At 39.7% G+C, this 21108-nt stretch overlaps 1 protein-coding gene across 5 annotated transcripts in view; it reads left to right on the top strand.

Moving 5' to 3' along the window:
• EML4 (EMAP like 4) overlaps nucleotides 1-21108 on the top strand; it is a 232190-nt gene that overhangs the window by 120909 nt on the left and 90173 nt on the right. For all 5 annotated transcript variants that reach the window (XM_014598136.3, XM_019483248.2, XM_019483245.2 and 2 more), the window contains exon 2: nucleotides 8404-8586. In XM_014598136.3, coding sequence (XP_014453622.1) covers nucleotides 8404-8586 — 183 coding nt within the window. The remainder of the gene's footprint in view (nucleotides 1-8403; nucleotides 8587-21108) is intronic.

The raw sequence follows: 21108 nt of genomic DNA on the forward strand, positions 1-21108 counted from the left end.
CCATGCACTATATCAGGGGCCCACTTTTATGGGGTTGTCAGAGAGAGGCTCCTCTATAGATTAGTAAAGATTAAAGAAAACCACTCTACCCAATGGGACTCAGTGCTCAGTCTAGAAGATCCCATTAAGCATCTCTGTGATGCCTGGTTTCAGTTTTCAGGCTATGGATTTGTGAGAGAAAATCCTTGTTAACAGCAGTATATGGAGATGAGAGGTAACAGACCTGATTACATATCCATCAGCCCTCATGTCTCTCTGCAAGTTTGTGTACAGAGTCAAGCCCTTACCTCTCTCTAAAAGTTCAGCATTTCAAGAAATTAAATTAATTAGAAGATTGTTGGGGGTGGAGTAGATCTGGGCAAGGAGGAGGAGTCTGGAGATAGATGCTAGGCGGAAGTAGAAACAAAAGACAAACATTTTGAGCAGACTATTCCAGAAGTCTTGAGGGATACGTTTCTGAGTATAGCCTTTCCATTGATTTGAGATCTAGTGAGGGGGTCGTATGGTACAAGGGAAAACCTATGATGGCAGCAGGCTTGCCAGGTCATAAAAGAGAGAAGAAATCAAAGATGAGAAAAAATGTAGAAGTGAAGAAAGCCCTAAGTTCATAATATATGGCTGCAGTGCTCATTTGATGTCCTCCTAATACATTGTGGCAAAAATATCCCCCCAAAATCCATGATTATATGGTGAATTGGAGATAGTTCACCTTCCAATGGCTTCACAAGTATCTGCTTCAGTTGGCTTTGTAAATAAAATTTACCAAATGATAATTCAGTTTTCTGATGTAGCTTCAATATTAATCTGAAAAAAATATCAAAATAAATCACTGCTTTAAAATGTATAGTGTATCCTTCTAAAATGAAACCTACATCTGTCTCTGAGTTGTGAATAATATGTACTAAGGGTATATCAAACCTTATTTCAAACTCTTTTTTTTAAACATATTGTAATGGCAAATAATACAACCCTTAGCAATGGTTCATGCAACAATGGACTTCTCTGAACCAGTCTGCTCTTCTACCAAAATATTATTTTCGAAGATCTATGTTTATATAGGTGTCTCCCAAATATTTTGGCTACAATACACATAAAACTAATAGGACAATATGCAGCAAGATTTCTGTTATCACGGTTTTTTAAGATTGAGATCATTATGTTTTCATTCCAATACTTAGGATAAATGCCTTCTAAAAAAAGTAGATTTTTTTTGGTCAAGATTGGACACCACCAATTGATAAATTCCTTGAATATACCGGGGTGGGGGGGGGGGGCGGCGGGGGGAGGGAGGGCTGGGGAATCAAGGCAAGGAGCTTTTCTATTACTCTGTAAGGATATGCATGACCTTACTTGAGTTTCAGACCTGAGGTAATAGTCAGCTTGTAATTTAACAGATAAAATTTTCTTCAGCAAACAGCCATCACTTTACTCACCAGTAGGTTGTTAAAACTTTTTAAAAAATGAAACTCATGTTTCTTCAGGAGTATGCATATAAGGGATTTTTTGTCCCTTTAACTGTAATGTTGCAAAAATATCAATTATCTATATTTTTCTCTGGCTCCCAGTTCCTTCCACAGCCTCATTTGCTACTGTTTCTACTTTCTAGCCATTAGTTGTTTATAATTTAGTTTAATCTTAATCTGTGAGAAACTGGCACAAGTATCTTTAGACCTGTATACCTTGAAGACTTCTGTTAAAAGAGGTTTTAGCTTTAGAGCAGTCCTCATCAAATCATTGGTAGGGCTACAGATACCTATTCCCTACAAAGGCATTATTTTGTGAGAATGTTTTCCAGCTATTGAGTAATTGCTTCTTGGGGCTCCTTTTCTTTGAGAATGTGAGATAAGCGGCCTGAGAAAGTATCTGCGAATAAAGCAACACATTTGTCTCTTAGCTCATTATGCCATTTGTTTTTCTTCCTGTTAATTACTTCTAGTCTGGGGGTTAATTGTATACTTCGTGGGGAAGACTTCATAAAATTCTAATGAAATTTAATTCCCTTACATTTCTCAGAATTTCAAATTATTTGTACTTGCACAACACGTGGTTCTTTTAGTATGTAGTCTATCATGCTTGTCCTTCAGTTGTAACAAAAGATGAATGCCCCAGGAACATCATTTCCAGTTATCTATGAAGCATTAAAAAATCCTCTTTTGCAAAACATTTCAAGAAGCATCACCCTCCTTTATTTAGTGTCTTATTGCATAACATTGCTGGACAGATTCTTCATATTTCATTTATTGGGACAATGGAATTAAAACACCCGTATATTAAAAAAAGTGAGGTGAAAATTAAACCTTGGTAGTGGAAAAATATTTTCCCCATTAAGATTATCAATTATAAAAATATATGTTAATTTTAGTCTTAAATTAAGTTTTCCCTTAAAATTAAATTAAAGCTTATTGGCATTTTTAACCCATGTGTAGAGCTGCTTAATTATACAATAGATTGCAATGGTTGTTTCATAGACTTTTTTAGAACTAATGCAAGAACACTTGAGTAATGTCTAATGTTCTCAATTGGGGTGCCATGAGCCCCTTCCAGGGATGATAAAATGTGAGTGACAGATACTGCAGCAAGGATAAAATGTCCCATGTGCTTCCTGCAGAGTCAGAATGAGAAGCAGCTGTGGCTGAAGCTAGTTGTATTCCATGCTCTTCCTGCAGCCCTTCCTGGTTTTATCCCACATGCTTCTCCTGGAAACAGAGGCATGTCAGGCAGATGGGACTATCCCTTGCCCCTCTTGTTCTGGGAGAAGTATGTAGAGACATGCTGGGAAGGGCTGTGGCAATGCCCATCCAGAGAAGTCCCACTGTGCTGGAGTAGCTGCTTGTACTGCCTGGCTGGAGAAGCTGGGTTCAGGGACACTCATGGCAGGTAAGATCACCATTCACCTCCTCCCCCTGCCCCCCCCCCCATACATATGCATTGACCTCAAGAGCGCAGGGGAGTTTTGCACAGATTACTGAACTTGTTAATTATCCTTCTGCTCTTGCTTGATGCTCTTGCCTGCTTTAAGTTTCTCAAAAAACCCTAATAGAGGCAGGAGTGTGGGGGCAGCACCCTGTTTGAGAACCACAATGGTAAGCAGAGGCATCATAACAGTAGTTCTCAACCAGGGATACTACCAATTTTATTAAAGTTGTGGAGGGGTGCTCAACTGTGAAAAGGTAGAGACCACTGGTCTAAAACAGAGATGGTTCCTGTGTGTATTCTATAGATGTTTCTCTTTGTATGCTTTTTAAGGACCTAGTAATTTCTGGGCCTGTTGTTTTGGTCAGGATGAATATGAAAAATTGTCGTGTGGTACTAATGCTGCATCTCTTTGACAAAGAAATTCAATTTGCATTTCTTTAAAATCAGTTTCTTATATTATACAAGCACATGTAAGGAAAAATGTACAGTTTGAAAGCAGCTGTTCTGCCAAGGTATAACAGCAATATCATTATACCCTACAAATTTGTTGTAATGATCTGGATTATAACATTTGGGCTAGGGACAGACATTCAAAAAGCCTGAGCCTGAATTGATTGAATCTTTGCAAGTTAGTCTAACCTGGCTAGGCTGAACCAGTTTGTAACTGGACAGACATTCCTCTGGACTTAGGAAATGCAGGCAAATGCCTGCAGTGGCTTAGGCTGGAACCTGGGGTTGCTAAAGCAGCCCTCCCTTCCCTTCCAGATTGCTGAGCTGAGGGGGCACATGGCCAGGCGTGGGCAGGATGCTGTGATTGGGGAAGCCCTCTGCCCTCCCCCACCCTCCCAAGCAGCCCAGCAGGGAATGTTTATCACTATGTTTTGTGTTTTTTCTACATATCTCGAGGTACCAGGTGCAGCTTGTGAACGCTGAGATGGTGGGGTGGATGGAGCGTCCCATGGGAGTGGGAGGGGGGTTCCCCTGTGCGCTCACTGACGGACCCAGGAGCGGACCAGAAGTACTTCTGGTCTACTTCCAGGTCCACCAGTGAGCACGTGGGTGCCCCCTCCCAACACTCCCACGGGACACTCTATCCACCCCACCATTTCAGCATTCACAAGATACACCTGGTCACACCTACACCTTGCGGTATGTAGAAAAAAACCTATAAGGCTGTGTCTATGACCGAGTCACCAATTCTCTGAATCAGAATCAAATCTTCAGAGTTAGCTTTGGCCGAATCAAATCGGGACAGTGATCCAAATCAACAAATTGTATCACTGTCCTCTAAATCGGGCCAAATCCAAATCCGAATTGAATACTGCCTGCTTTGCACACCCCTAATTACCAGCTATTTGTTGATTCTGTTTTTGTCGCATGTGCCACAGCTCAGAGGTAGCCAGTATGTGGTTTGCTAGCTAATGCTGAGGTGTCTGTGAGGGCCGGAGAATGCCTGCTTAGCAGAGAGTGGTGTGGGGGGGCGGGGAACAGAAGCCAGACAAATGCCTGCAGAGACCACGGGAGCCGCAGCCAGGGAGCTGAGGGGAGGGACTAGCCCTGCTATGAAGCAGAGAACCTTTCCCATCCCAGAGAGCATGCTGGGATCCTGGGGGACTCTGGTTTAGATTAACCAGGAAGGGGTCTGGGACAGACATTGCATAAACCAGTTTGAGCCAAATCAGTTAAGTCCGATACTACATTCAACCAGGTTTATCTCAAATTTTCAAACTGGTTTATGTGCACTGAACATCTGTTCTGTTACAGGGTTAACCAGTTTCTGATCACTTAAACCAGTTTATCTGTAGATCTGTCTCTAGCCTTGGAGTTTTACTATCAAGGCATCTCTTGGGATAATTTGAGCTATATACATAATTGTTTTAGTTTTCTACATGTTTTTGGAAATCTAATCTTTGCATGAATTCTTTGCAACCCTATGTTAAATATTTGGATTTGGGATAACTTATTTTGTATGTAATATTTCACAATTTAATCTTTCATTTTTATTCTGATGCCTGTTTGTCCAGGAAGCTAATACATTTTTTCCCAATATTCTTTTTTGATCCTCAGTGTAAATCTCAATACCCTGCTTCTTCTCCAAGATTCTTCTTTTTAACTCTTAAGAGTCATAGAAAATGATTTCTAAAGCTAGCAAGAATTGTACTTCCCTTATCTGACTTTAGAGCAAATAACTGTCTTCAGTAACTTCATCACTAAGTTCACAACTTCCATTTTTAGAAAGATACTTAGTCTCAGCTGAAGGACTCTCAGTAATAGAGAATCCACCATGTTTCTGGATAAGTTGTTCCTAGAGTTAATTAACCTCGCTGTTAAAGTTGTACCTTTTAACAAGTCTAAATTTGCCTACCATCAGCTTCCAGCCATTCCAGTTTTGGTTACTACATTAAAAAGCCATAAACTATGTAAAATCTTTTCTTCATGTGGGCACTCGTAGATTGTGATCAGGCCACCTCTAAATCTGATTTCGAATAAACTAAATAGATTGAATGAATTAAATCAATTAAGGTTAAGGCTCACTAGAAAAGGCTTATTTTCTTAAGTCTATACAATTTAATCTAAGCAAAAGAGTGACTGCTTTCCTGCTTTTAATTCTCAATGATGTCATAGTTTTGTTATTGGGAGTAACAGTTGTCTGTGGGGCGACAAAGTAAGACTTATTACAGTGGCTAAGATGGCTTTCTACAAAATCCAGGTATCACAAAGAACAGGCTTACCCGATGTCATAGCTGAAAAACAAAGTTAAGTCACCTAGCATTTTGCTTAAATACTAGCATCTATGTTAATCAGGGAAATAGGTTAACAGAGTAAGTAGTGTATCCTTTCCTGGTTTGGTAATTACTATTATATGGACTCCACTCAGGGAGTATGTAATCACTTTTTTTTTTTAAACTGTGATTTAAGCATAAGCGAGGGAAGGCTGCTATCTTATTGTACAGTGCCCTAGTGTATACTCACAGAGCTCAGGAATTTTCCCATTGTAACACTTTTCATTGCTTTAAGTTCCATCTTTTACTTGTATTTCTCAATCAGTCATTTTAATTTGGGAATATTGTGAACTATAGTGTATGATGGCTCCATTGTCTTGGTTTGGATTGCTACAATGTAATGCTCATAATAGTTCTGCTGATATATTCTGAGTGAGTCTGTTCTTTTTATGTTAGCATTCTTTTTATTGTCCTTCAGACAACCTTTGGCTTATAGTTGTTCCTTTAAGTTTCTCTTAATTTGGTGAGGAGTCTCTCAGATTTAGTTGAATGCTTATAACATTTCTGTGTTTCAGAAGTATAAATTACATTGTGCTCTTCGTAGGCAAGTTTCTGTGGTTAAATGTGATATCTTTTATTAGACCAACTGAGTAGTTGGAAAAATGTTCTTTGCAAGCTTTCAGGCACAAGCACCCTTCTTCAAGCATAGGGAGCCTCTGCTGTTGGTTTGAGATTTCCTGTGATGCCTGAGATTGAGATCTCAGATCAACAGCAGAGGCTCCCTATGCTTGAAGAAGGGTGCTTTTGCCTGAAAGCTTGCAAAGAACATTTTTCAACTATTCAGTTAGTCTAACAAAAAATATCACATCTACCCAAAGAACCTTGCCTACATATGTCCTTAGACCAACACAACTACAACCAAAAGCTTTGTAACATTGTGCTCTTTGGGATTATAAGGAGCCCAAAGTTTCTTTTTAACAATAGCTTTTGCTTAAGGCTTATTTAAAATTTCTTTTTAGTACAAAGAAGTCTTTTATTCCACTGTCTTGTTGGCTATTCCTGCTACTGTATTTGGCAATGAAGATGATTAATTGTGCTGATACTCCATTTGCAATTTATTTTTATGTGTCTCCTAACATATCAGTATTATATACTACAGTTATATCGAATTGATGCTTCTTCAGCTATTCCTTATAAATGTTAGTTATACTAATTTTATACTTAAAATTATTTTATACTAATTTGATACTTAAAAATCCCAGCTGTATCAGTTGTCTTATTCATTGGGGTTAGTTAAGGGAATGGTTTGGCCTTAGTCTTGCATTTGTTCTCATCTAGTTTAATAAGGATACTCCTGTGTGTGGGTGTGGGGGTATGTGTGTGTGTATGTGGTTGTGGGGGGGTGGTATTTGCAGGATTAGGGCTTGTATTTAATAAGAGAAGCTTCCAGAATTAAGATTTTATATTGTAATTGTTGAATGATCAAGTTTCCCTTTATTTCAATTTATAATATTGGCAAGCAAAATTCAGAAAATACAAACAAGTTTAACAACACTAGATTTCATCATATGTATGTTTGCCTTCCATGGTTTGGATATGTTCATTTATGCCATCTATCCATATAGAATAAGTAAAATTTTCACGCTTGTCATCTGTATACTTGAATTTCATTTTGAATATTAATAAGCCCTGATCAGCTCTATTGAATTATATCAATTACGTAATAAATTCAATACATTTTGTTTGGGTAATGTACTTTTATAATCCATTTGTAATGAGTAGAGTCCATTTTATTGGAGCAACTAAATATAAAAATCTGTTATGTATTATTTTGGCCTGGCAAAAAGAAAGCAAAGAGCCATCAAAGGTAAAAAATATGCAGAAGCTGTAATTTCCTTTTTACCACTGAAGAATAGATTTGGCTGGATTATACTTTCAATACTAATCTATCTCTGTGTGGCCAAATGGATTTTTGGAAACGTTCAAAGCATATTTATTTTCTGTTCTGTTCACTTCAGGCCAAATGTTATAAATGTAGTGTATTTTTTTGGAACATGCACTGGTGTTATGGAAAAAGAAAAGAAGTTAAGATCTCTGATCTGTAATGCTTAAATTGGAGTTGTCGTTTCATGCAATTTGGTCCTGGCTAGGGATGTATATAAATATAGATGTAGATATTTCAACTATGTTCTAAATGTTATCTCTTGCTTTAGAATGAAATATCATATTTAGAATTCCTTATTAACAGCTGCAGCAGAATACAGGTCAAAGTCTGTCTGCAGTTTTGTAATTCTCTAATATCTCTCAAACAGATACTGTGTGTATAAAGAAATTTAGGAATGAAAAAATAGGTCTTCCACTGATAAATATGTCTTTAATTTTCTATTACTTTAAGTAAAATGTTTCAACATTTTATTTTGTAGTCAATAAGAAAATACAGCCTATGTAGCCATACATGCCCTATGTAGCATGTTTTCTTGTTCCAAATACTATGTGACTGTTTTCCAAACATCCAATTTAAGACTTGATGTTTTAGTCTTTTGCCAAATTACCATCTTAATCTTTTTTTTTTTTGTAAAATTTTAATTATTCCTCCCTTATCCAATCCCTCTTTATCCAAAAGCCTTCACTGTCCAAAATGTATTTATTAGCAAGGTTGTACTGTACCTTTTATGACTGTAGTTCTTATTAAAGGATTCCAGCTTTTAAAAATATATTAAAGATTCCCCCCCCTTTTTTTCCTTTTTTTTTTTTTTTCAAATAGATGATAGCATCTCTGCTGCAAGCACATCTGATGTCCAGGACCGTCTTTCAGCTCTCGAATTGAGAGTGCAGCAACAAGAAGATGAAATCACTGTGCTAAAAGCAGCATTGGCTGATGTGTTGAGACGCCTTGCAATCTCTGAAGACCATGTAGCCTCTGTGAGAAAATCAACACCAAGCAAAGGTAATGATACATGTTTGTGGAGTAGTGTTTGTTGGAATTTATTTTACAGATTTTCACTTTTTTAATATTTTTGGAATTTTCTATGCTGGATTTACTTATTTATTGTCATCTTGCATATGAACCGGGGCATCAATAATGTGATTTGTTTACTTTTCAATAAGATTTTATTTATTAAGATATATAGGGCATGGGCATGCCTTCCCTTGGAATGGTTTCAAAAGGGAAGGGGCGCTGTTGTTGGGTAGCGTACAGTATGTGTTATTCTGTGTACACACGCCTTTAGCTATACAAATGTAGCAACCCTGTTTCATCCAAGGTCAAAGTTGAGGTGATTTAACTCACTTGTATCGCTACAGCCTTCTGTACAGGGAGCTGTTAGAATGTAACAGCTGCTGCCGGCTCCTGAGGAGAAACAGCTGCTACTCCCCCTTTGGAAACTGCTCCCAAATGAATGTTTGTCCATGCCAATAGATACCTGAAAAATGAGAGATTTCCTCCTCCCACCCCTGCCCCATTCATCTTTGTTGTAACTGGCTCTTCTATGGAACTCCATTTCCTCCTCTTAAAAAGATTTTGTTATGCTTAAATGATAAGAGACTGTACAGTGGGATTGTTTCAACTGTAGCCTGAGGTCCAAATCCCCAGAAAATCTTTGATCTCTTCCCAGCTAACTGCAGTTGGGGAAAAACTTGGTCAATTGAAGGCTTTTATTAGAAGCTGGCTAAATAATAATTTTTAGCTTATGGCCATCTAAGAAGAAAAATGAAAGTTGAAGGGACTTTTTATAAATTGTTACGCTTAGACATGCAGAGTATTTACCATTTTTGCACTCTTCCCAAGTTACCACTAGTGGCAGACCTTTTGGGTTTCTAGTAGGCCTGTACGAAGTGGCTAGTATTCACTTCGGATTCAGATTTGGCCAATTTGGGGGACAGTGATTTGATTCGGTGATTTGAATAGCTGTCCCAAATAGATTTGGCCAAATCAGAGTCAGAGATTTGGTTGCCATCGATTCAGCCGAATCTCCAAATCAAGCAGGCCCCATCTCCCACCCATTCTCCCAGATCTATCTTTGACTGCTCCTCCTGACCCCAGTGTCCTGGCTCTTAAAAAAAAAAATGTCCCACACTCACCAGCTCCTATTTTTTAATAGCTTTGGAACAAGCCTTTCTGTTTTCAGAATAAGAAGTGGGCATTGCTGTGTGTAATCCTGTCAAACTATGTATGGGTTAGATTCACAACTGGGATCCACTACTGTGAAATCAAGAGTGATAATAGCATGAAATGAGTAACTAACAGAATGGTGAAGCAGGCCCCAGGTATGCTTATGCACATACGCAAGCACAAACATGGGCACTTGTGTGCACGTGCATCACACAAATACCACATGTCCACGCACATAAATGTTAAAACTATGAACACTGAAAATGCAGACCTTATAAATGTTTCAGATGTAGAAGAGTAAGGCAATCAAATTATTATAATTTTTTCAGTCCCTGTGCCAGATGAAAGGAAGCATTAACACTTAATTGGCACAGACTCTGAATCCTGCCATTCTGATAATTTGCTGAATGGTGAGTCATCATCTGTGGTTATGAATTCAGCCTTCATTTACCCAACATTTAACTGATATTTCATCAATATTAAAACTTCCTTATCAAACATTCTCTCTAAGTTAAATGCTAAGAAGTCTGTCAGTACAGTAAGTCTTTGCAAACTGCTCATTATGGCAGAAAGAAATCTCTTTGATGTAAAGCAGGGGTTGTCAACTGGGGGTACGCGTACTCCTGGGGGTACTTGGGACAGCCCCAGGGGGTATGCATGGTGGCACGGGAAGCAGTGCACGGCAGCAGCGTGAAGTGGTGAATGGCAACGGTGGCCACTGTGTGCGAGATCCCCAGCCCCTGCCACTGCCATTAACCACTCTGTGCCACTGCCACACACCGTACCCTGCCGTCTACACATGCATCTGGCTATCAGCACCCCACTCTCCCCTCCACCCATCGGGAAGGGGACACACTTCAGAAGGGGTACCCACCATAAGGGATATACTCCTTAAAAAAAGGTTGAAAACCCCTGGTGTAAAGCCGTGGATACAATTTACCTACTTTGGGCCACCATTTTCCTACTTGAATAGTAAAAGTTTAACCTGAAGGTACTTAATTTCTAATTCATTGTTTAAATGAGATGGTTTGATTTTTTTTTTCTGAGTTACTGGGTGCCTTTGGCTTCTCTTTAAGTGAGAGGGAACTCTAAATACAAAATTCAGTAAGACTTCATTGAAGTGAAATACATTTTTCAATTTTAGACCGTCCTTTATTTTTGATTGAAGTTTAAAAATGAGGTTTTGTTCCTTTTTTTTTCTTGCATTCAGTAATAAATATAATGTCATCAATGTGCTAGGCATGATCTATTCATATATTGCAAGGGTGTTCAACCTTGTGTCTTCTGGCCTTCTGGGTTCCCCACAGGTCCAGAAATTTGGCAGTAGAGGAATGGCGGAAGCATTAATTGCTGCAGCTCCCCTGACACCAGCTTTCCAAAACTGTGAAGCCCTGCAAACCGAATGACATGGCCCCAGGCATAGAATCATGCTGGTGAAGGGATCGCTCTGTGCGTGGGGCAGGGTCAGCACGCAGGGCCAGGCTGAGGCTGGATCTGGCATGTAGACTTGAGCCCGTGTGCAGGGCCAGTCTGTGGCACGCTGCCCTTGCACCAGATCACACCTGCAGATCAACCCCAATGCTGGATCTGGCTTGCTAACTGGCCCTGTACCACTTGTCTGGCTCATGGGTCTGAAAGGTTGAGCACTGCTGTTCAGTGTAATTAAGGGGTACAGACATTTTTCTAGAAACAAATCTGTTGCAATGTCTGTGTGGTAAACTAACTGTATCCACAAGCCACATCTTGAAGCGTGCTCAGCTTCCCACTACAGGCTGCCTCCTAATCTGAGGAGCACTGAATCTGCAGCACTGTAGCTGAAACTGCAGCACTGAGTATGCTATTATCATTGCTAAGTGAGAGTTTAGTTTGCCCACTCCAGTGTATATCAGCCTACCTGTGACTTCTGATTTAAGAGGCAGTACAGAGCTTTGGGGTATCCCTGCTTTGCATTGTAAGTATACCATGTTGACCTGGGGTTGGGGTTTTTTTGGATTGGGGGGGTTGTTTGTTTTTGTTTGGTTTTTGTTTTTAACTAGCACTGCAGTTAACTTTTATTTACATTTAGCCACAGAATGCTAATTTACAACCTTTTTCAGAAAGATTCAGTTTTATCTTAATGCTTAGAATCCACAGGTCAAGCTAAATGAGACCTTAGGAGGGGTGTGTGTTATATATCTTTTTATATAATAAAACACACAGCTGATCTTTTTCCTAGACTCTTTCTGATAAGCAGATGAATTTTGGCATTACCATTGTGCTCTTTGGAATGTTCTGGCTTTTAGTCTCTATTCTGTGTACTGGGAAAGCAGATGGACATTCTTAATTGAAAAAGAGTTTGGGAAGTGCTTATTTAGTCAAGATGAAATTCTCCCTGAAAACCCAGATCATTTACCCCCTTGTAATTTACTCAGGCCCCTTGAGATAGAATAATTTTACTTTGGTCTCTCTTGCTTGCAGACATAACTAATGGAGTATCTTCAGTTAGGATGCTTTGAATCTTAACCATTAAATGGTAGAAATATTTAACTAGATTTTCTGTGAACTTGCACCTTGAGTGATTGTTGAACTTCATTCAGTAGCAGAAATAATGAAAGACTAGTACAATGTATGTGTGTGTACACAAATCACAGCCTATTATGTAAATTAATTACAATTAATTGCAGCCATTTTTATTTGAATAGAATAATTAGGTTTTTTCAACAGAAATGGAGTGACCAGAAAAGTGAATTGTCACTGTTAATTTTACTCTTGATTAGTGGGTATCTTTATTATGATTCGGCTACACATACAACACTAAAAAGTGACAGAAATTGTTTGGCTGTTGACAGTCACTGACTGTGCACAAGACTACAATTTTACTTTAAGAATTAGCTTTATACCTGTACAAATTTAGCCTGAGAAGTTAATATTTGGAATGTGCATTCCACAATCTGACTATATAATAATAAAATATTAGTGGTTCGTTTTAAATATTTTTTGTAATATGATCGCTACCTTATTTGCTTTCTGTATAGTAAAGGCATCTGAAGCTGTAAGTATTTTTATAAAGGAAAAATAGGTTCTTTTAGGAAATGAGAATAAGTTTAATAGAAAATTATATCATCCTTCAGAAATCAGATTTAGGAAAGTCTCATATTCTTAAGAGAAGTGATTGCAGATGTATGACAAGATTTAATTAATATCGACCTTTCACTAGGCACTGTTTACTGTTATCTAACTCTTGCTGCCTACAATTTGAATTCTTCATCACAGATGCTAGTGCTGTAGCACTCCTAACTCTCAGTTCATAGCTTTCTATAATATAATTTAAAAGAAAGCAGACCCTGTTTGTTCTTCTGGGGGGGTGGGGGGGGAGGAGGCTAACTCTGTATAAATTCTATTGCTATAGTCCTGATTTAGGGTAATATTCTTTTTAAGGATATCACGTGAACACCTGATGCATGTCTAAATGCTTTAATAATTTAGAGTTTTAGTACAGTCATAAAGAAAATTTAGAATTTTTTTTGATAAATATTTGAAACATAAAATTGCAGTGAAAGTACCTGCTGAGAGAACCTATCTTGAGTTTTTCTTCAAACCAAAAGGCTATGCTATAAAAGTTACTCGGTATTTAATATATATTTATGCTAAGGAACATTCCCTCTAACTTGTTGCTGAGACATAGCTTTCAAAACCTCTGTACATTTCCTGTAAGTAGTTTAGCAGTAACTTTGAAGAGGTACTTTCCACAAACAAAAAATGAGTTGTGAACTGATTAAAATCATATTGAAAATGGCACACACAAAAGAGTTTTTTGCATTCTCATTTTTCCACAACCCAAGAGTTAATATCCAAACTCAGTGTGTCAAAGCACTCCTAAAGCCTTTGGCAAACTGCTTTATTGTGATTTGTCCCTGCTGGGCTTTTTAATTTAAAATAATCTTGTGTTACTTTTCTTATGCTCTCTCTCTCCTTGACTAGCATCTGTGCTTGCTGTAGATAAAAGCTAGTCATTTTACTAGCATCCTAATATCAGGGGTATTTTTTCTTGTCTGAATGTTTATGTTGCAGTTATCGTTAATATATTAAGGGCTTTATGTGGAAACCTTTTCAGTAAATAGAGAGATTTCAACAGAGGTGTAGTGCATCATTAAGCACATTGCTCCAATAGGATTTTTGGTCTATCCAGTGTTTTCTTGAGCAGTCTAATCCTTGAGATGTTGAAACGTGAGCTGTGAGTTGTACAGTGGTTACTTTCTATGTCTGTAGCTCTTCACATCTTGGATTAGATTAAACTAGATGAGAAGGCATTTCATTAGGAAACCTAACTCATTTTAGCAAGGTGTCAGGATAAGGGTACACAGTGAAAGGAGGGGAAGAGGGGAGAGGGAGATCCAATAGGAGAGTACAACTTATGTGTTAGAAAGCAACTAACAAAGCAGCAAAAAGATATTTTATATAGCCCAGTTTCTATCTCAGTATTTTCCACTACTCAGCTCTTGACACAGGAAATCCTCTCAACACAAATGTAAAAGGAAGGAGGTTATTATAATATTTCAACATTTCTGCAGAAACCACTAAGCACACTAAAAGTAAATATGCAAAGCAGAAATGAAGACTAATATTTGTCCAAAAATGAATGGTGTTGATTATTCTTAGAAGTTTACTCTGATTAGGAGCAGAATTGTTACATGCAACCTTTGTATCTGTGTAGATACCCACATAATTGGGAAGCAATGATGATTCTTTATAGCAGTTTACTCAGAGCTGGTAAACTGACAATATGCAGTTATGAACATATATTTAGAGGACAATATTGTGACTGGTGAGGTTTATAACTAGGATACAAGTGTTCAGCAGTAATAGGCTTTTACAAGTGCTGTATTTTTGTGGGAAATGTTTTTTTGTGAAAACCTGGAAGAATTGATGTCATTCGCCTCTTTATTTGATAACAGCAGTTAACATCCACTGTGTGAACTAAAAAAATGCTACTTGAACAATGGAGAAGAAAGGAAGGCAGAGAGTATTTTAGCACTTCTGGCTGCCAACAAGACAGATTGTATCACAGCTGGTGCCTGGGAAACCCATTAAGACCTCTTGGGGTTCAAAATGAATGCAAGACAAAAATGCAGCCTGCAGGCACTGTGTGTGAGGATGAGTCCATGATGCATAATGGCATTGGGAAGGCATAAAAACATAAGAATTGCCATTTACTGGGTCAGACCATAGGTCCATTTTGCCCAGTATCCTGCATCACACAGTAGCAGAGAGTAGAGGTGCACTGATATTTCAGTCCTGTATTGGACCGGGAATACGGATATAGGAAAAATTAGCAGTATTGGCAATTAGCTTTTTTTTGCCTGAAGTGACAGATAATGTGGCTGATAAATGCACCGTCCATGCATGCAGCCGCAGCATGCATTTGGCCAGATGTGCAGCCAGGCAGCTTGGAGAGCAACATCCGGCTAGTAAGTCTGTTGTGGGGGGGAGGGAAGGGGCTTAGGGGGGCAGATTAAGGCCCTGCAGTGAGGGAGGCAGGCATGCGCTGCACAGGTAGGGCGGGATGAAGCTGCGACTAGCTTGTCCAGGGGCCACTGGCTTATATGGGGAAGTATGGGGCCACTGTTCATTGTACCAGGTGTCCAAGGTGATCCGCCCCCACCAGGTGATGCTAGTGGCTCAGATCCGCAATTGGCACTTGATTGCCTAGAGATGGTGCCAGAGCACCCTAGAGTCTATGGCAATCCTGGATGGCCCATGAAAGTCGGTGGCCCAGTCCAGGATACTTAGTGAATGCAGGGTGCAGCAGGTAGCCCTGCATAGGATGGCCAGCTGCTGGCTCATGGGCAGGAAGCTGCATCCAGATGGCTGTGTGTAATATGCCACAGCTTCCAGCAAGAGTCACACAGGGCGATAAGCAGGATATGCCACAGCTCCTGGGTTTATGGGCTTGGGCACAGGTGGTAGGGTGCTATGGCAGGAAGCAGCTGGGATGGGACCCTGAGGCAGGGGCAACTAATAAAGGAAGGCACTTGTTCCAGTGCTCTTTGGAAGCCTTTGGGTAGGACACGGGGGAGGGTCTGCAATAAGGTAGCTGGTGCTTGGGGGAATGGTTGGCTGCACCTGGCAGCCAATCAGCAGTGCCTTGTGTAGTTGTGCTCAGCAGTCTCTGGTAGCCCACTGTACCCTCAGGAAACATTGAGAGGCATGCAGGAGTGTCCCCTGCCCATGGGCCTCTACCAGCACAAGCTGCATGAGCAGCTCCCTGCAAAGATGAATGTCTTCACTGTTTGCTCCTGATCTAAACTAGATTGTTCAGAGTAAACCATGTAACTTAGATCAATTCTTCTCCTGGTTCTCTGAGTGTCCGCATGCGCCCTTTGTGAAAAAATACGGGAATGTTTGTACTTAAGTTTTAGTCATTCTTAGCACATTGTAAGAATGTCACACTTACTCTACTCCAAGGTGAAGTTTTTTCCCCCCATTGGCATAGGGGGGAATAAACTCTCCTCTTATAATCACATACAAAGAAATTTCTCTAAATATATTAGTGAATGTAATGTATTTACATTCAATGTCTATCATTAAACTGCTGCCAAAGGCATCATGTGCTCAGCAATGGAAACCACATATGAAATTGATTAAATGCAGCCAACACTGAGTATGACTATAAAACATGCGTCCCACATTGGGCAGACATTCTGATGGGAACCTGCCACAAGGGTAGATTAGTGCAGTCCATCTAAATAAGATATATGGTAGTGTCCATTAAGCACAGTCCCCCTCATCGCTGATTCTTTTTTAAGTCATGATGAGCCACAACATTACTGTCTCTGTCGCCCCACCCTCCACGAGGTAAAGCTATACCAGGTTGCCCTGTGCCTCATCTGCATGTAAATTTTTGGAGCATCCTAGGGCTTGTGACAAAAACACATAATTCTAGTCATGAGTGGGAGCTAATTAGCACATAGATCCGTTGTGGAGGATATCTGGAATTATATACACATACTGAGCAGTGCTGAGCTGAGGGGTCATGATTAGTGTGGCCGTGTCCTCCATGATATGTTCCAGGCTGAGAGAGGGCACAACAGAGTGATTCTAGTTATGCAGTGTTGTGGCTCACCATGACTTGGAATGCTGTTGGTTATTGTGGGAGCTAGTCTAGTGAACTGTGCGGTAAATATTGAGCCGTTTGGCTTTGGGCTAATACCATGTATAGTTTACCTGGCAGGGGAGATTCCACAAAGTAGGATGCCTTCCTGGATTTGGGGAGTATCTAAAGGCCCAGGCTGATAGGTCTGGGTGAGAGGATTCTTGCCCAGTGGTACAGCCACAAAAACTTGACTTAGCTCTGCTTAGTCAAATATTGGAACTTGACTTTTGTGCTTTGCCCAATTGAATCTGGAACTGATTTGGTCCTTAAAAAGAAATATATATAGTTAAATGAAATTTTTGAAAATGAAATGTTTTATATGTATGCATATATAAAACAGTCTACATTAGATTGCCAATGTGCTTCTCAAAATTGTGTTTATAAAACACCTGTGTTAAAACTTAGTCATTTAAATAGAAAAGGTAACATGCATCAATTTTGGATGAGCTAAGTCTATGGGTGCTATATGCAAACTTGTACAGCTGTGTTTAATTTTAAGGTTATTGTTTCCAAATTTGCTCCTCACTTTCACTTGCTTATGGAAAGCAGGGTCTGACAGTAAGGGGAAGGGGAAAAAGTTGGGGGGACATAGGGAGGGGGATACCTGATCCCACGGACCTCTCTTCCTTTCTGTAGCAATGGGAGAGGGACAAATTCAAGGCATACCTCCAATAATTAGATTCTATGATTTGAAAATTCTAACAAATGTATATATTTTCCACATATAGAATCTAATAATTGGGAATCGTCTTATAATCAGAGTTTACTATACTAAAATATAGTATGTACTACTGGGCATTATTTAAAATTATCTATTTAATGGATGTTAAAAGATGACAAAAAGTCAGGCGCAGGCAGGAGTTTGAAATTTGCTGTTTGCCACATGCTTCTATGGTAGGGAAGGGGTGACTATATCAGGGCCAGACTTAGCAAGTTTCCATGTGTATCATTTTACCTATAGGGGTAGTCTCATAGATGCTTGTGGGCTGCATGCTAACGTTATGTAAATCAGGGTACTCCTGCCATCTTTAGTGGGTTTCACACATACTGGGCATGTCTACACATGAATTTATGCATGCCTAAACTTAATGCACCTAAGGCGCGATAAGGAAGTATAGGTGCGCATGTACATGGACATGCCTTAAGGCTCCTTAATGTGGCTTGCTGGGTGAACGTGTTTGCAGCCTGCCCTGGGCAGCATCCTGGACAGCCCCCTACATGCACAGCCACGACGGGGCCTGTGGGCCACACTGGGAAAGTGTCCAGGGGCAGTGTGAACAGTAAGTGCATTCCTGGCCAGGGTGTGCAGAGAATGGCTCAGGGCATGCCCAGGGGCTGCAGAGTCTGTCAGTAGCATGTCCAGAGCTGGGGGCTACTGGGCTGCAGCCAGAGGCAGCTCAGCTCCAAGCGAGCAGAGGGTGTGCGCAAGTCCACAGGCCGTGTGTAGTGACTCGGGGCAGCTACACCTAGCACTGGGCCTGACCACAGGGTACCGAGCCACCCTTCAGTGCACTGAAACCCACGGCAGTGTAGCCAGCCAGTGCAGCCCAGTGCTGACAGGGGAGGTGGAAGCCTAGAGTCCCCACAAGAAGAAGCAGCAGTGTGTCTGTCCTGTTCTCCAAGGCACAGGAGAGCCTGTATGCCGACCAGCTGGTATGCCGACCAGCTGGTATGCCGACCAGCTCTCAAGCTGCTGCCGGAACCACTGCTCCAGCTCCAGCATCTCTGCTTGGAGAGCAGCACCCACTGCTGCTGCTTCTTGGCAGCACGGGGCCTCGCGGACTCGGCTCCAGCTCGCTCAGTTGACATACAGAGTGTTAAGGTACTTAAGGCATCTACACATTCCTTACGGTGCCTTAACTATTCACCTCTAAATTTGATACCCGGTTTACGCAGGTATCACATTTAAGCACAAGTAGCCTAAAACTGTCAGTTTTAAGGCATATTAAGGTTGTGCCATAAATGCACCTTAAAAATGGCTAAAGCCCCTTAAATTGGCACGTGTAGATGCTCCTACTGTTAATGTAAAAAGCAGATATCCTAAAGAGTCATTTAATTGCCTCCTTCCACCATCCTTTCTACATTTCTCTACCTTTCCTTCCTCCTGCTTTCTATCTCCTTTAATCCCATTTTTGTTCCATTTTACTGAGTTTATAATTATCATGAACTTTCTCTTTTCCTTCTTTCCTTTAGTAGTTTTTTTGTGAAGATTTTAATAAGTGGAGTTTCATGAATATTGACTAGCCTTTCCAAAATCAACAAAAGAGGGAGAAAAGAAAAGCAAAATGATATAACTCATGATTACAGCTCAGCTCTAATTGCTGTGATTGTATGATTCACCCCTTAACATTTGGGGATATTGGGTTGTAGCAGTGACATTTATTTGTGATGCAGACATCATTATCTACTCGGTTGTAGAACAATTTTGCAATAAATGGCCTCATGTAATTCTTCCATTGCTGTGAGGAGTTGTTCAAGCTGAGACATGCAGTATTAGATTTAAATAATTAGTTAAGTGTAACTTATTTTTAAAAAAAAGAAAAAACATACAAAACACTTATCGTAGAGAATATTGAAACTGTTTTTTGAAATTGTTTATATCAAAGCCTGTTAATATTTTTGGAATACCATATTTGAATAGACAGCTTTATCTACATGAACAGCAGACTTCAAAACATGTAAAGCGAAGAGAAAATTGTGATGGATTTTGAAATTACTGGGAAAGCAGTAGCTGGGCGGGGCAGGGAGAGGGCAGGAATTATTTTAAGTCCCCAAAGCAAGTAAGAATTCTGATTCCCATCCCCTTCCCCCCTGTGCTCACTGGCACCTCCTGCTCCCTTCCCATTTTCCCTCTGCCCAGTGCTGACACTGTCTGTAGCCCTGCAGAGGTGGAGATGGGGTAGAGCTGTTCTTGCCTACTCCAGATGGGCTTCACACTGAGCTCAGCTCAGCCAGGGATAGTATCAGTAGCAGGCAGGTCGCTCTTGCCTGCCTGGTGCTCCCACTTTTCTCTAAGAGCCTGGAACCACATGGTGGGGGGGAAGGGAACTTGCCTGCTGCTGCCACTGAGCTAGTTAGGGATAAATAATTTAACAAAGGAAATACTTTTGCCATACATGAAGGCTGTAGTTATTAACATCTAGTTCAGTTCTCTAACAGGTGCTGACCTGTAACTTCTGGTAGCAAATGTGTTCTTGCTAATATTTAATTTAATTTAAATTATTCAAATATATTTTATTTAAATGTAGCTAAATTTAGACGTTAACTTAGATTGTCATGTCATCATTAATTTTAATACGTTATTTTTAAGATTAAAAATATACTTGATGTTAATAAGTATTATTTAAATTAAAAATGATTTTTAGTTTTACATTGATTGTGGCCATCAAGGCGCTCTATTAGGAAAAATTAAAAAGTGAATTAATACAATATTATATATGAGTTCCCCGTTTGTTCCTCCCCCCACCTCCCTTTACACATAAGGAAAACATTATGGTATCCATCATTGTCATCTCAAAATATATGCATACTTTAGAGTCCGTAGAAAATCTTTAGCATTATGAAAGCCACCAAGTGAAAGTTGTAATAAACTGCAGTACTGTAAGAATGTTATTGTAGCTGTGATGGTCCAGAAATTATGCACAAGGAAAGGATTTCTTAGGGTGATTTTTATTGCACCAATTTAGTTGGGATCGAGTTAGACAGACTGTTGAAAAATGTCTCGTATTCAAAAGTTTGTCTAACTCTATCCCAACTATACAGTTGGTCCAGTAAAAGATATTACCCATAGAAATCCTTGCCCCCTGCATAACAAACTACCTAATTTGGAGAAGGACAGTAGGTCTGCATTTCTCATATGCTTAGATACACAACTGGAAATAAAAACTTTCACGTTATCAAAATATGCACATTTTAATAAGTTACTATTGCCTCTTATATATTTTTCTACACTTTGCCTGAAGTAAAGCTACATAGTAAAAGACGGTTGCTTCCCACCCCCTACCTCCAACTGTGTGGCTGTGGCTGAAAGAGACAAAGGTTTATGGTGGTCTCTTTCTAATCCTACTTATCTTTCTTTCACACACTTGTATTCTGAAAGAGTTTAATGAAATGGCTCTTTTGAAGTCAGAAGATATCATTCTATGAAAATTACCAGAATAGAGATGAATCAATTATCCATGAAAGACATTTTTACCACTTTGATCTCTGACAATTTGGCTTTAATC

Source organism: Alligator mississippiensis, chromosome 1 (assembly GCF_030867095.1).
Source record: "Alligator mississippiensis isolate rAllMis1 chromosome 1, rAllMis1, whole genome shotgun sequence".
Taxonomy (NCBI): Eukaryota; Metazoa; Chordata; order Crocodylia; family Alligatoridae; genus Alligator; species Alligator mississippiensis.